Source organism: Sphaerodactylus townsendi, linkage group LG04 (genome assembly GCF_021028975.2).
Source record: "Sphaerodactylus townsendi isolate TG3544 linkage group LG04, MPM_Stown_v2.3, whole genome shotgun sequence".
In the NCBI taxonomy this organism is placed as follows: domain Eukaryota; kingdom Metazoa; phylum Chordata; class Lepidosauria; order Squamata; family Sphaerodactylidae; genus Sphaerodactylus; species Sphaerodactylus townsendi.
The window spans coordinates 89,095,033-89,111,612 of NC_059428.1; the positions used below are offsets into that span (position 1 = coordinate 89,095,033).

At 41.4% G+C, this 16,580-nt stretch overlaps 2 protein-coding genes across 3 annotated transcripts in view; one reads left to right on the forward strand and one right to left on the reverse strand.

Annotated features, from left to right (window-relative positions):
• STS (steroid sulfatase) overlaps positions 1 to 12,687 on the reverse strand; it is a 134,726-nt gene extending 122,039 nt beyond the window's left edge. For both annotated transcript variants that reach the window (XM_048495184.1, XM_048495183.1), the window contains exon 1: positions 12,513 to 12,687. In XM_048495184.1, the coding sequence (XP_048351141.1) occupies positions 12,513 to 12,526 (14 nt within the window). In that variant the 5' untranslated portion in view covers positions 12,527 to 12,687. The remainder of the gene's footprint in view (positions 1 to 12,512) is intronic.
• The window catches only part of LOC125431942 (pseudouridine 5'-phosphatase), an 85,189-nt gene continuing 81,103 nt past the window's right edge, over positions 12,495 to 16,580 (forward strand). Inside the window, exon 1 of the mRNA XM_048495185.1 lies at positions 12,495 to 12,543. Within this exon, the coding sequence (XP_048351142.1) occupies positions 12,495 to 12,543 (49 nt within the window). The remainder of the gene's footprint in view (positions 12,544 to 16,580) is intronic.

Genomic DNA, 16,580 nt, shown 5'->3' on the forward strand with positions numbered 1-16,580 from the left:
ACAGTCTTTTTTGAAAGGGGAAATTGTCAAAGTAGAGTAATTGGAACAGAAAGCATGTGGTCTATATGCAAAACCATCGGCTAAAATTTCATCCTCCTTAAGGAACTCCAGTTTCTGCTCCAAAGGGAAAACAAGCTCTGCAACATTTCATTGATGAAAACAGGAATGTACTTCTAAAACAGGGATACACTTATATGTAACTGTGGTTTGTTGACTTGTCTCGTGCGCACACACTTGGGGACTGAACATAGGCTTGCCTCAGAAAGAACTTTCTAGCTTCTGCAAACTGGAAAGGTCCTCCTTGCCCATCCTATATGCATTTTTCTGCTGAAATCATCACACTCCATGAAGGAGAGGCACTATTTCCCCTCAGTTCTCCTAAACTGCCTGGAACCCCGGAATAAAGATAGAGTGCTCAGAACAGGGCAGGAGGGAGGGAAAGTGTGCCTGCACATGGCTACCCTTCCCAGTCTAACAACTCAATCCAAAGTGCGAGGTGGGCGGTAGACTAGTGGCTGGCGAAAGCACTGTGGCATTGCCTCCACCATCAACCTTAAAGTTGTGTAATTCTTCAGTACTCACTACCTTTGTCTTCTTGATGTTCAGTTGTAATCCAACTTTGGCACTTTCTGCTATAACCTTAATTAGGAATAATTTCAAATCTTTGCTATTCTGCCCGAAATGTGGGGTCATCTGTATCTCTCAAGTCGTTAACAATACAATTTTTATCCAAATCTAATTTTCATCTAAATATTTAAATCTAAACCAGCTCTCCTTATGATATGTTCTGCATATAGGTTGAAGAAATAAGCAGATAAAATACATCCTTGCTTGACTGCTTTTCTACTGGAAACCATTCTGTCCTAACAGTAGCCTCTTGTCCTGAGTATGGCTGGACATCAAAACAATTAGATGTTGGATGCTGTGTGGTTTCCGGGCTGTTAGATGTTGTGACACACTCATTTCTTTAAAACCAACCATAGATTTTCATAATCCACACTGTGAAAAGCTTTACTGTAACCTGCAGTGAACAAATTGTTGTCTTCACAAAATTACATGAGTTGCTCTCATGCTTCCTTTTGTACTCCTAACCCAAATCTTACAAAATATTTGACTACTTTTATTTCCCAATTTTGCATTGCAATTACATGTGATTATCAGCACATCTTGTTCAGGTGTCCAATCAATTTCTTCATGGACACTTGTATAAAAGCTTTCAATTCTTCCTCATTAGCATCTGTAGTTGGCCTGTAAACTTGAATGATGGTTATGTTGATAGGTTTTTCATGAAGTCTGCTTGATATTATTTAGTTAAACTTTGCTTTACAGTCCCTGGCTGTTTATGTTACATCTTGCCTCATCTTAGAGCAACTCCGTTTCTTCTGTGTTTGTCATTTCCTGTGCAAAACATTGCAATTATCCAACAGCAAATTTCCAAATCAGTCTACTCCCAGAATTACAATATTTAAATGTTCCATTTCTCCTTTTATGATTTTAAGCTTATCTTGATTTATACTTCTCATGTTCCATGTTGCCATTCTATGTGTCAAGCAGCTTCCGAATTCTCCTTTATACCTATTGTCATAAATAACTGAACTTCTTTTAGTTTTAATCCAGTTGTGTCATTAAGAATGACCCTGCTCATAGTTGTACTCAGTTCTTCCCTAGCAGCTAACAGAATACTATCAGACCTGTGGGTTCTGTCTTCTAGCAGATATCTTTTTTCATTTTGGATTATCTCATCATAGGGTTTACAAGTGGTTCCTCGTTGTCTTCTTCTGTGCAATACTAACCAGGGTTAGCTGAAGTGGTATTGACACTACCTATGAAAGATCCTCCAACAATATCACCTTCCACTACTGTTGCTACCCAGTGGCTACTGTTCAATTATTCCTCCACCCCATTACCAATGAGACTCTCTGTTCTCTTCTACTGATGTGACAACTGTTTCCTGCAAGGTGTGGATGAATCAAAAGAAAACCACACATCTGTTCTCCTATCAGATTGTAAATCAAAGTTGTGGGGCTACAAGCCCGAGAGTTATTTGTATGTTATTTTTATATACAACAGCCATTTCTTCCAGTTTAAATTATTTTAAAATACTTCTAGCACTATTATTTTGTAAATGACACAATTACTTAATGCTATTATGCTAGGATTATCATAGTAATTTTACTATGGGAGAAAAAGAGCCCTGAGCAGTTTAGTGAAGGCAGTGTTAGAAGTCCATTTTGTGTTCCGCCTAAAGCTAATCCTAATTACACCCCAACTGACACTTGCCACAGTCAAAGTAAAAGAATGTACAGGACCCCTGTAATTATTTTATATGTTACAATCTGCAAGGTTTACTCTATAGAATTAGCAAAATGAGAATAAGATTAGTTAGATGTTCTCTGGGAAAAAAAACAGAAGTGAACATGGTGGCTCACTTAAAAGGTCATCATAGTGAAACTTCTCCTGAGATCACTTCAATATACTGAAGGTAATCACAATACGATTCAATGGAAAGTGGGCATTGCAGTAAAAAAAAAGAGATCACAAGATATATGCAGTCACACAAAAACTGTGGTTGTGTCATCCTATCCATACACATTCTTAATCCTTTGGGATGATTGAACTACTACATTACACATTCAAATCTCAGAGGCTAATTGCCAAATTTCTGAAACCTTGTACCACTTTTATAATGTGTGACCATATCATAGGTTTTCTTGTTCTTTTCAAAATCAGCTCCCTGGAGATCAAGTTTAAACATGTCTTTAGCCTATTCTGAAATACTGCTCATGAAGCTACCACCTTTAAGTCACTGACTGAACTGTCAAGAGATGTAGACACTTCAACAACTAGGATGGGGGGAAGAGCCAATTACAGGAAGAACACCAATGAAGCATCAATGCATCAGTATAGTTCCTAGTGGAAGTTTAGGCTCTTGTCACTATCAGAAATCTTGGTTTCAGATATTTGAATGTGACTGGAGGCTGTTCTTAAACAGAAAGATGACATCCTGCTAAGTACATATCATACTAGTTTTAAAGACACCTCATTGGTTTCCAGCTAATTTTGAGGAACAAAGCAAGATTTTAGTTTTGGGTTGTTAGTCCTTAAATGACTTGATTCAATGTACATAACTGTCAAGGATTTAAGCTCCCCTAAATCCTTGTTCGATTCACATTTAACAAATGCAGATCTACAATAAAATTAATGGAAGAGTCCATTAATTTGGGTTAACAAAACACCAGAGCTTTCTAACATCCTGAAAAACAGTTAGGTGGTTTGGTGAGAAATTCCTAACCTCTCCCCCTGCTTCCCAAGGACAGCAGAATCCTGGGATAACACCAGGATTATTGCTGGATCATCCACAAAGAAGGGGTATAGTCATGGAATAAATCCTGTTTGCTATATCCATCCTGGCCATTTGTGCCACTTGGTCAAGTGGTCATTTAGTAAGATCTTAGATCACTTTTCCTTGATCTGATTGGTTAATTGGTATCTTGCCACTTCAGGTTTCTCTCCGCAAAAATGTGTACCCAATTCTATGCACATTGTACTTATTTCAGCCTTTCTACAGGTTTAAAGATTTACCATTTTGAATATTGATTGATGCTTCAAAACTTTGATCGATGGAATCCCTTGGCACTCTGGATTGTGCAGCCTGAGTTGAGGGATAGCATCATGGGTGTATTACTTTGGGCCACCACATATTTAGCTGCTTTCTGAAGAATAGGTTTCTTTGTTTTCGTTCTTATTATCTGTATTCAGCACAACTTTAATACATTTCAACTATTCATTTGAGAGGTGTCTGGTGTCTCCTAGCTGGCTTCAATCAAAATCCAGTGTCTATTCCAGTGCCTGAATGTTACCACATAACTGCCGTTTCACTCTGTATGTCATGACCCAGCCCCTGGGTACTTACCAGGACACAGAGGACTCGGAGGCAGAGTATGAGGACATAGTGCAGCGAGAGATGGCTACTCCTGAGGAAGACCAGGGAGCAGACCCAATGCCCAGCCCTTCTCTGCCTGATGGCATGCAGGCGGAGGAGCCCCCAGATCATCCTAGGGGACCCAGTGATAAGCCAGCTGTGCATAGGAGGCAGAAGCAGAGGCTGCTACTGCAGAAACAAAAAAGGAGTGCTCATTTGGCAGTAAGATAAGGGAGATTAGAAGCCTCTGCATCTAAAGAGGATTAACTCCTTGCAGAATCCCAGCCCCTTGAACAAGGCTCTCTATATAAGCCTTGCTGGGAGCTTGCTTCTGCCTGGTTGCAACAAGTGTGTTACCTGTTGCCACCATGTTCTTCATTGATTCCCAGCCTGCCTTGACCTATTGAACTGTGACCTGACAACGCCTTGCCTGCTGCCTGCCTTGACCTATTGGACTGTGACCTGACTACGTCTTGCCTACCACCTGCTTTGACTCATTGAATTATGACCTGAGTATGCTTGTGCTTGCTGCCTGCTTTGCCCTGCGGGGTGAGACCTGGCCACGCCCCTGCCTGCTGGCAGCACACTGTAGAGGCTTACCTTGCAAGGCTGACTTTTCTTTTTGGTAATTTTACTGGAGTTAGAAGCCTGCTCTTTGGCTTCTATGCTTGTGGGACAGTAAAAGGGCTAGTGGCCAGCTATTGACTTGAGTCTTCTGGATTCAGACCCCAAAGTTATTTAAGTGCATATTGGAACATTCTCCCCTGTACAAAGAGATCCTTGACTTGGGGTTTCTCCACAATTACAGACTGTTTTAGCCTATATCAACCCAGCTTTGCAAGCTTTACATTTTTCCAGGAAGATCTGCCTGAGTGCCAGATCCATTAAAATTTAGGTCAATCACTACCAAGCAGCAGGAGAGAACTGATTCTTTGTTTTAATATATTTATTGTTTTTTCCTCCTTTTGCACTGATGTAATTTTTTTGCTTTTGTTATTTGGATTTAATGACCATGGGTTTAATGGGATTTTTAATGGGATTTAATGGGATTTTTGTTGTTTGGATTTAATGGGATCTTTTGTTTGTTTGTCTGTTTGAGGTTTTGCTGTCAAGCCACATCTGATTTATGGTGACCCTAAACCAGGGGTAGGGAACCTGCGGCTCTCCAGATGTTCAGGAACTACAATTCCCATCAGCCTCTGTCAGCATGGCCAATTGGCCATGCTGGTAGAAACTGATAAGAATATGTCCCCATCTGAGAGCCAAATTCCCTACCTAAGCTGATTTTCAAGTCAACAGACATTCAGAATTGGTTTGCCATTGCCTGCCTCTGCATCACGGCCATGGTATTAATTAAAGGTCTCCTGTCCAAATACTTGCCAGAGTTGACCCTGTTTAGTTTCTGAGATCTGAAAAGATCAGGCTAGTCTGTTTATCTTGGTCAGGGCTATTGCCTGGGATACGCTTATTAATATTTTTACTTGAATTTCTTTGTAAGATGCCACACCTGTTTTGGGTAGAAAAATAATTTGAACTAAGACCATTATTTTAATTGTTATTTCTAAAATATTGCGTGCACGGAAATTAAACTATTACAAATATAACACTAAATATAAGTGAACATCCTTATGTGATCTGCCTATTCAAAGTATATTTGTGTATTCTACAGGTAAAAAGGCATGCCTCATTAGTCATAGCTCATTATGTGTTACTCTACTCCAGGGGTAGGGAACCTGCGGCTCGAGAGCCGCGTGTGGCTCTTCTGCCCTTGCACTGTGGCTCCACGAGCCAAGCTGCTGGCACCATCCTTGCCCGCCCTGCAGGCAGCACGGTGGGCGCACCAACTGCCTGCAGCCGGCCGCGCCGCGCCACGGACTTCCCCTCTCGCCTGCCCCATTGGAGCGGGGTGGGTGCTTTCCCGGCGGCCGGAAGGCCGAGCCACTGGCCCCATCCTTGCCCGCCCTGCAGGCAGCAGGGCGGACACATCCATGCGCTTCTCAGAATGAGCGGTGTAAAAGGTAAAAAACCCCAATATATACAGTGTTATCTTTATTTTAAATGTCAAAAATTATTTGCGGCTCCAGGTGTTTTCTTTTCCCATGGAAAACGGGTCCAAATGGCTCTACTCTAATGCTTTCCCAACTGAATGTTCCCACAATTGCTATTCAAACCAATAATTATACCATCGTATATTCTAATAATTGAAGTCAGCAAAATCTGAATTTAGTGACTGGAACTCTGAATCCAGTAACTGGAGCTCTGAACAGACAAGGCAGATCTTTCGACAAACCTGAAAACAACTTGAAAATGGCAGGAAAGGGGGAGATGCTATGGGGCTGCCAGGAGAGAAAAAGGAGAAATAGTGGGAAAGGGAGATATGAGATTCCTCCTGCAAGTCCTTGAGGGTTCCCACTAATATATTGTAATACTGAAGTGTGGTCCCATATTCAGATATCTAAGTTCACAAATGGGGGCCACATTCACTCTAAACAGATAGTTTTGCCAACTTGGAAGACCTTTAGATTTACAGAAAAATCTGAAAACTTACAGAAGTAGAGGGGGGTTAAATCCCTCTCCCCCCAACAGCAAGAATGTTGTCTGCATGAGCACAAACAATATTCCTACACTCCACACAATCAAGCTGCAAGGGAGGGAGACAAGGTTGATCCCATCACCTTGGGGAAGGCAGGTAGAGAAGGCATCTCCACCCCCACCCCCACCCCCCCTACCCCTACCACCCCTGTTTAAGTCAGAGGAGCCATCTCCACTGCAGTTGGTCAAGGAAACACTCTGTGATGGTGCTCTGATGCAGTGAAGCTGCAAACAGCTGAGTTGTTTCTGCCACTGCCAAAGCATAGGAGCTGTTTGAACAATCACTGAAATAGTGAAGCTGCAGGCAGGCAAGGGAGCTATCCCTGCTACCACCAAAGTGGAGTAACTATCCTCACCATTGGTGAAGCTGTAGGTGGCTATCCTTGCTGCAGCAGCAAAGTCCAGGTAAGCAGAAAAGCCATCCCTGTCACTGGAGAGGTAGAGAGGCTTCTGCAGGAGTGCAGGGCAGTCATTCCTGCCATGTTCGTAAAGTGCAGGCAGTTAAGGAGATGCAGGATAGAATCCCTTCACAGCGATTCTCATGAGTCTCACTTGTAAATACCTCAGTATTTTCTAAGAAAAATTTCCTGTAGTTGTATCACATTAATGATTTCTACCCTTCATTATTGCAAATGTGAAATGAAACATTCATTATTGATTATACATGTGGCCTGGGAATGGAGAGCCATCTGTTCTGTAAGTAACGTCTCATACTAGAGGGTCTTTGAGTGTGCAGGAGCTCATTTGTTGGGCAGCTAGACTCTTCATCCTAAGGAATGCCATAATTAACATTGCTTTTTTTTTCTAAGAAAGTAACTGGTATTTGAAACATAAACACATTTGGAAGATCCATTGATCTTCCCTTCAGTCCCCTGTAGCATTGTCCAGAATGTGCTGTATGTTCATGATACATTGATTTTGTCTAAACCAGGAGATTCAGGTGTTACAAACCTAGGTACATAGGTGCAACAAACACAGATTACAAGTCTGTCTCCAGGTCTACTCCAGCGACACTATAAGTTTTAATAACATTACCTTAGTATCAAGGGCATATATGTATTCTCTCATGTGATACATGCAATAATCTGTCAGCAGTGCCCTTTGGCTATATATATACCGTAGCTATTCAAATAAACAAATGTGCACAGAAATTTTATACACACACAAACAAATGGCAAAATTCAGAATGTGGGATGACATTTCAGGATCCTTTTTTTTTGCTTGCTTTATTGATTATTATTACTTAAGATATTCAAATGCCTCTTCATAATACTACTTGAAGTGGCTTGCAATTAAAACCATGCCACAATATTAAAACAAGCCATTAGACATAAGCAACATAAAACCTATCCATAAAACAGAAGCAGACGATTAGAAAGCTGATAAGTTACAATCTCTAATTAAAGGACTGGGTAAAAAGATGTGTTTTGGCTTGGAACCTAAAAGAAAGTTGATATCAGGTAAACCTGAAGGGAGATGAAATTCTAAAGGCCACTACAGAAAAAGTTGCATGTTTAGTCACCACCTGCCTCACTTGTGAAGGTGGGGGTCACAGAAATTAGAACTTGATGGGCCGCTGGATGATATAGGAAGTACCCTGGTCCCAAACCTTTGAGTTAGAACCAGTATTTTGAATTCCACCAAAGAACAGATGAGTAACCCAAAACAACATCACAGAAAGGCTACAGCCCCCCAAAAAAAGATTTACAATTTATCATGAAATATGATTGTATTTCCAAACTGAAAACAAGGTTGTATTTCCAAACAGAAAACAAGGCTTCCTTAGTTACTACTCGTGCTAATCAGATTAGCAAAATTGTTTTTATTACCCATTTCTGCTATTGAGACTGGACACTGTACTTTTCTTGATCACATCTGAATTTTTTCAGAGGTTTGCGTATGTTTGCAACTTTTTATTCTGCTGCATGCACCTATATCATCTTAGAACACCATGGAAAGGAACTTAAAGGAATCCCCTTTTCTCCCACAGTAACCCAGAGCTCAGCATGCCAAAATGGAAGAGGAAGAAACCATACTTAAATAAGATGTAAAAGCTGTTAAGGAAATAAAGTGGCAGTTAAAATTAGCATGTTGCAAGGTGAGGCAATAAGGTGTCATTTGCAAAAAGGTTCATCTTAAAAGGCATTTAACTTGTTTGGAGGTTCTAGCAGGGGAATGCAACTATCATATACTCTTAACAGAAGAATAGTGGACTCTTCCTACTGAGGTTGATTTGGCTGATCTGGCTGACTAGGTGGGTGTCCCTTGCTTCCCTCACTGCTCCATGAGCATCCCTCCAGAAGCTGCGTACTTGGTGGAAAAAGCCAGCCATCACAGGTAGATGGTGTGAACCATTCATTGTAAAGAGCACACATTCTGACTAGCTGAGAACACTTTAGATTCTGACCATGTAAAAAGGGTCAGTGTTTTTCGCAAAGAAGACAAACAATATAGAAGACTTGAAGAGATTTTCAAGGAAACACCCGACACATCTGATAGGGAATCTATTCTAATTCCAGAGTTAATAATAAAGGTAAAATCATTTCCTGTCTAATGTAACATTTCAATTGCTTTTCAAACAGCTCCAGAAACTGTCATGAGACACCCCCTCAACAATTGCAGGAAACTGGAAATAAAACTATTGATTCAGTTAAACACCAGGTCAGGTTTTTCTACCCAAGCCTACAGCCATCACCATATTCAAGACCAGTAGCTATGATATAGCTTCTCCCCTCATCTACCCCACCTTTAGTCTACTATGGTGTCCCTTATACTTCCTCACCATAGCTCTGATGCAGCTCCTGGTTCATGCCATGGATCCTCTGTTTTATTCTGCCAAAGTCCCTCTTCAGATCTTCTAGTTTCTAGGCTTTTGTCTCTCCCCTGGCTTTAGCCCCACCCCCCCATATCTCCTGCATGCATTTCCCTTCATTCCCTCCCCTGTCTAGTTCTCCTCCCTGTTCTTGTCAAGACACACACCCAAACTCATTCAGCTGTCTCATGGAAGAGATGTAAATGGATATCTTCATTGTGAAATATTCTAGGAAGCATGTGGGACTTGCAAATTTAGATTTGAATTTGCCACTGATTTTATTTTAACTTGGCAAGTATTTTGTTTCCAACTGCCATTTATATTGCTTTTCAAACTGCTTTTCTACTTGTCTCTACCTACCTATTCTACTTGTCTCTACCTTGTCTCTACCTTTCAGATAATAATTTAGTGTAGCACAATTTTTTTAACCTTTTCATTGGAAAATGCCCCACCCGTCTCTATATACAAAGTTCCCAGATCCCAAAAAGCCCAGAGTTGGTGTGTATGAGTGAACGGCAAAGTCATCCCTCCATTCACTGGGTAACAGCTCAAAGCAGTGAACAATACAACATGTTGCAAGGAAACAAAAGCATAGTCTATTAACAATTTTTTTTAAAGTCATAGATTGGAAATGCAACCAAATCTGCCTAAAAAGTTCAACCTCACTCTAATGTCCTCTGAAAAAAAAACACTGCCCAGTACACTTGGAAAAATGCAGCCAGTTAAGGCATCCTACATACCCACTCTGATACGCCATTCCAGAAACTGGGTCTACTATATAGAAAGCCTGTGACCTAATTGTTGCCATACAATCTAAGACCAACACCACAAGGTAAAGGCGCTGAGAAACAAGTAGATGAGAGTGTACTGGAAGATGCAATTCAATAAGTATCAGAGTTCTAGGCCACCAAAGTCTTTAGAGTTATAATCAGTCCTTTGAATTGGGTCCTGACGCAAATAGATTATGTCACTGCAATTACATGTTTTAACCACCTAATGCCAGACAATAGTCTTGTTGCTTTCTGAACCAGCTGAACATTCTGAGTCATCTTCAAAGGGAGTCCCTCTTAAGCTACTTTAGTCTGTAGGTTAGGAAATAGTGAGTGCTACCTTATGATGTAAATGTAATCAAAAGAAGGTGCTCCTGGCAAATAGTGACAAATTGTTTATCAGTTAATAAGGCTGGCGCCAAGAGCTTCTCCAAGCTCTTAACATGATTTACTGAAGAACTACATAACCCCATCTAAAAAGGCCTTAGTCAACAAATAACAATATGTTGATCTTTAAGGTTCCACAAGGTTCCAATTTGTTTTTTTGGTTTATGGACATAATTTCTGGAGCCCTTTCGCAGCAAGCAAAACCACTGATAGCACAATTTAAATCTTGCTTCACCATGAGAGCAGAACAAATTTGCCAGTGGGCACAGCTTTGCCCCGGACCTCTTCTCTCCACCCATGGCCAGCCACTCCTTCACAGAACTTTGCACATCTTCCCTCTCACCCCCTCCACTTCATGCTGTGGGCTCCTTTTTGCTTCCCTACATGCACATATCAAGAGATCGATCTCTCATATGTATATTGGCCGGGGGAGGGAGAGAAACATCCCCCCCCCATTTTTGTGGAATGTCTGTGTTCAGTTTCTCTTCCACCAGCACAGCCTCTGTTGCCAGGTGGCCTGGAGCTTTCCCCCCTCCATCCTGCCAGTTTCTTCCTGCTTCTTTAAAGTGCACATATTGAGACACTGAGAGATCAATCTTTCGATACAAACAACAAAGAGGGCTTTTGCAAGGCATCTTTTGGCCGCCACCTCACCTCCCCCACTATGCTTCTGCCCTCCCCAATGGCTGAGAGGGCTTTTAAAACTTTCTTTCGTGCATGACTGTGTTTTAAAACAAATCTCTCTCTTTTCTTGTGAGGGCGACAGAGTATGCGTATATGGAGGGGAGGGAAGTGGGGGAGAGAATATCACCTTTTCCCCTTTAAGAGTGTTGATGGGAGAAGTTAAGAGAACAGAGAAGCAGAGTTCAGCAGATAAACTGCCCTGCAGACTGTGGGTCAGCCTGTTGCATGTAAACAGAGAAATGCAAGGAGAGCCGGCTAGGAGCCCACTGCACAGAGAACAGGCTGGACGTAAGTGTTCCATGCGTAATGGGCCCTTAATTAATGGGTAGTTGTCCCTTAATGGGCCCTTAATTAAGTGTTCCATGCGTAATGGACCCTTAAGCAAGTGGAGGGCAGTAGTTCCTTGCCAAGGGAAACACACACAATGCTCTCCAAATTCCTTGCCCCAGTTCAAAATGCAGACTATTTACATGCTAAGAGATGTAAGATACAGTACTGACACATAATTTAAAAGATACTAGGGAGCTGCCATAACTCCCTTTCTCTCTACAATTTTATACAGCTGTGGGGTTTCGAAACCGCAAACCAACAACAGGGATCAGGTTCTGACAGGTAGGAAAAGAACTATTTTTCCTGGAATAGAAGCATGTATTATATCCTCCCTTCCTCCATCCTCATTCTCTGTCTGTGCATATTAGCATTTTATTGAGTTATCAGCATTCTCCATTTCGCCCAATGAAGCAATCACGCTTAAGCACAGGTATTCAGTAAGCCCTACTGGTCTTGACACTTAAAAGCAAACAGGAATTTGGGCTGCTAGTCAGGTATACATTAATTATTTGATTGTTTCTTTTATTTTGTGTGTGTGTGTCATGACGTACGATTATTTACTATTCGCCAGCAACTCCTCAAAGTACAACAGCGATCTCTCTACGGAAGGACAGGCACAAATACTAAGTTTCATGCGTGTAAATCAAGATCTTCCCCCGCCCTCATGCAACTGACGCAGCTTAGGGCTTCTCTCACAAAACGGGTTCAGTAAAACAGCGCGCACGCGCAACAAGACCTCTCTTTTCCTCGCTGCCTTAAAAAAAACCTCGCTCGAACCTCAGTCGAATACTAATCAAATCCCTCGCACGTGCACTACGGTTTGCAGTCAATCGCATTTCCCAGCCGACGCCGTTCCTAACTCCAACCCTTATAACAGTTGGCCAGCGGCAGTGCGCCTGCGCAGCTGGCCCAACGCCGTTAGTATGCGGTTGGTTAGCAGCTCAGCGAAGGTCGTTGTTGCGGCGAAATGGCCGCGTTGTCCTTGAGTCCTACGTCGATGAAACCCGTCACTCACCTCATTTTTGACATGGACGGCACCCTTCTGGGTGTGTGAGCGTGCGGGCTCCTTTCTGTGTGGGGTAGTCTGGCTCTTGGGGGAAGGAAAGCAGGTGTGAGCTATTTATTTGGCGCTGCAGGCTTCTATTGAGGACAGCCGCCTTGCTTCTCGGCTGCCATCGCCTGCAACGCTGGCAAGCTGCAAAAATGCAAGAAGCGATTATTCTTCCCCTCCCCTCTTAGCAGCCGGAGGCTGGAGTTCTGGTTCCTCCTATTTTTCTCAGTAAGCATACAGATTCCTATCTCACAATAGGGCAGTCGACCATGAGCACAGCCCCCCCCCCCCCCCCCTTAGAAACATATCGTTTAATCCCCCTGCACTACTTCAAATGTTGAAAGTTAGCGCATGGGAGAGCCCTCTCTCTCTCTCCCCTCCCCCACTTTATTTCACTTACTATATGGAGAACGCTGCATAACTTTGAGTCACCTTTATTCTCTGAGCTAAATACTTTTATTGGTACGGGAACTAGTAGGACATCATGCCATGTTAAGAACTGGGCAATCCACACCCTGTCAGTGTGTTCTGATGCTGGATCCTGTGGTTTGAAGCGGCCCCTTGATTTCGATGGCATTCATTCTCAAATAGGTGTGCATAGGAGTTCAGTTTGGATTTAAAGGTAGGGGAGTCAAATCGAGTGTGGGTATGTAGATTCTTCTTTGGGACTGGGAGCGTATCTAGCAAATGCATGAAACAGTGCAGTCTTTCATTTGAATATTTGGACATTATATATAGCTACATGCAAACATGAGGTTCATTAAAAAAAACCAGTAATATGATATAGAGTTTTTATAGGCGTGCCGGAAAATACCACTCTTCCCTAAATGATACTGTATCTCTTGGTTTCTGTTACTGGGAAACCCAGTGAGATAAATTTGCTACCAAGGCAAATAGTTGGCTGACAGTTATAAATGCCCAGTCCTCCTGTGATTTGAGAGTACATTATTTATCAGAAGGTATTGTTCTACAGAGAATACTGATGATTTAGCATATTTGAGGAATATATTCTCCCAGAGGAAAAGTTGTTGAACAAGCTAGGTATGCTAATGCCTGCTTCTGGTAAATGTTGAAATGGGAGAGTTCTAATTTCAGTCTGTTCCATTTGTTCAAATGAGATAGCCATGTATTTGATTAAATAGTTTTTTAAAAGTAAGCTTGTGACTTAACATTTTGATCAAATAGGTGCAGTTACAAAAACATTTCGCAGATAGTGAGGGAGTCACACTTTAAGTGATTCTGCACAGAATGTTTATAATGAGTTGCTCTTGTTATAAATGAACTTGTTTCCCCTTTAAAACAAGTTCATTTATAACGAATGCAACGTTATAAATACATTGTACCGAATCACTCTTAAGTGACCTTTAAGAACCATCACAGGGAGTGGCATCATTTGTAACGCTAGCCACGCGGATGTGATTATTTTCTGGAGGATAATCTTGTAGGAAATGTATGTTGTGTAGCTTTGATTAAATGCTTTGAAAATTTTTCACATAATATATACTGAAAATCTATTTGTGGAAAACTTGTGTTAGTGGTCAACCAGCAACTTAATATAACACTGTGATCAACCACCAACAAATACATGTGCTGTTAATCGAGTGCCCGCCCTCCCCTTCCCAATCCGGGCCTTTCTGTCCCCATGATGATAGCTTATAAAGGATCATTGAAAGGCTGGGAGGTGCAGATTGTTGGCTAAATGATGTATTACTGGATATCTATTGATATTATTTAGGTTTTAGCGCTATTAGTTTTATTGTAGACTTATTATGCATAATGTCTTTATGTGCCTGTAAGCCACCCTGAGCTGTGGTCAGAAATGAGCGGGATAGAAATGCAATTAAAAATTGTAATGTTATATGAAGCCAAGTGTCAGGTTGGCTGATTTGTGGGAGATGGTTGGTGGTTCTGACACCAAGAGTACCGCTGTGTATGTAGCAGTTCACTTTCTTTTCATCATAGGGACATGATTTGCAAGAGTAGGAGAGTAGGCTTCTAGCTGTCTACTCTTCGAGCACTTAAGCAGCAAGGTATGGTCTGAAGCTACATAATACTATGGCTTTCATGAAGCAAAGCAGGTATTTTGATGTCTCAGAAAAACTTTCAGGGAATCCAGCATTCCATGAGAAAATAAAGATGGACTATAAATAGAATAGAAACATAGCAATATTTGGGTGCTGTGTGGTTTCCGGGCTGTATGGCCGTGTTCTAGCAGCATTCTCTCCTGACGTTTCGCCTGCATCTGTGGCTGGCATCTTCAGAGGACAATACATAGCAATATTGTTTGATTATACAAACTAACTTGTTTCTTTTTCTTATCATTGGCATAAGTCACCTGTCAAAAGGTTCCCCCCCCCCATTTGATGCTTTAAAAATACATGAAAAAATGGTAGGAAAAGCTACCAAAATTCCTAATATGCATTGTAAGTCTTCTTTCAGGGTCCCTTTTAAAAGATCTCGTACCTTCTTCTATCAAGGCAAGTGACCTGAGATCATTACAGTTTTCTGTTATATGTTTTCCCCCTGTATTGTTCACATACATATTCATTTTATTTCTTATTCCACACATACATGTTTTACACATACGGTAGTTTTTAACTCACACATAGCCTTTCCCCTCATCTATGGCAGTGGGGCACAAACCTGCTCTTGTTGTATGAATGGTAATGCAGAAATACAAGATCGAGTGTCAAGCACATGTCAGGCAACAATATAAGGCTGCTACATTGTGTGCAGCTTGGCAAGTCCCAAGTTGTTCAGATCTATTTTATTGTCATACACATTTCCTAGGATAGAAAACAGTGTGTTTTGTTATTAACTGATCAAAACTAATTGTTTTGGCTTATGGCCCTTGAATAAATGTAACATTTTAAGATACTATTGAGAATTCTGCATTATTAAAACAATGATTACCTTTTTTTCCATTCCAAAATGGAGCTATTTCCTCTTTTCCTTAAATGGAATTTTTCCATTATAAGCATTGTTAACTTGAATCATATGCTGTGTAGAAACCTTTTTTAATAGTAATGCCCTAATAATCAAATAATTTTAGGTTCCTAGTAACTTTACAGTGTTTTGTATTTTGAATACTTCTGCTACTTCTTGTGAATTCAAATATGACTTTGGTTACTAACTTTCACTCTATTACAGTATGCTTTCAGAAATTATTTTTTATGTATTTATCAGCCTGAAGTAAACATCACTTAGTGGATTTGTACTGAAAATACTAATTATGAAATCATGATTCTGCTTTCTCAGAGTTATGCAGAACATAATTGTGTAGGTTTTTACCCATTTTCAAAGTATTCAAATGAGAGTATTCTTCTAAACCTATGTGGACATTTTGTTGGTTAATCATTTTTAAATTAATTATTTCTGAACTAATTTTGGTTTACATGTTTAATCCAATAATTTGGAGAATTAAGGAGGAAGTGAAGAAAGAGCCCCTGGTTGATTATTATTTATACCCTTATCTATCCCCTGGCTGATTATTTATTTATATCCTTATCTATCTTCTGAGAGCCAGTGTGGTGCAGTAGTTAAGAGCAGGTGGATTCTAATCTGGAGAACCGGGTTTGATTCCCCACTCCTCCACCCGTCTGGCCAGCCACAGTGGGAGAGAGGGGATGAGTTCACCAAGACCCCAATACTCCCTGGTAGTTTGCGCTGCATCCTCATTCAATTACTCACCCAACTACGAAGAACTCAGACATTGGCATACAGACCGACGGCATTGCTTGGAACCGCATCCACCATGGGTGTCGTTCCTACTGGCTGCTGGCCTGACCTCACCAGCCGCTTTGGCTGCCTTGAGCTCCATGCTTGGCCCTGCTTCAGGCAACCCCGCTGTCAAATGGGGAAGTGGTAAAGCCATGGCCACTGGTTCAGGAGGTCCTAGGCCTGGAACAGTCCTCGCTCCAACATATTGGGAGAGCTGCAGTACAGTCTGTGAGAACCCCTGTAAAAACACATTAGTTGCTGCCGCAGGCACGGGCCCTGTTCCCAAGATGCCAGCAGTGGCAGCACCACTAA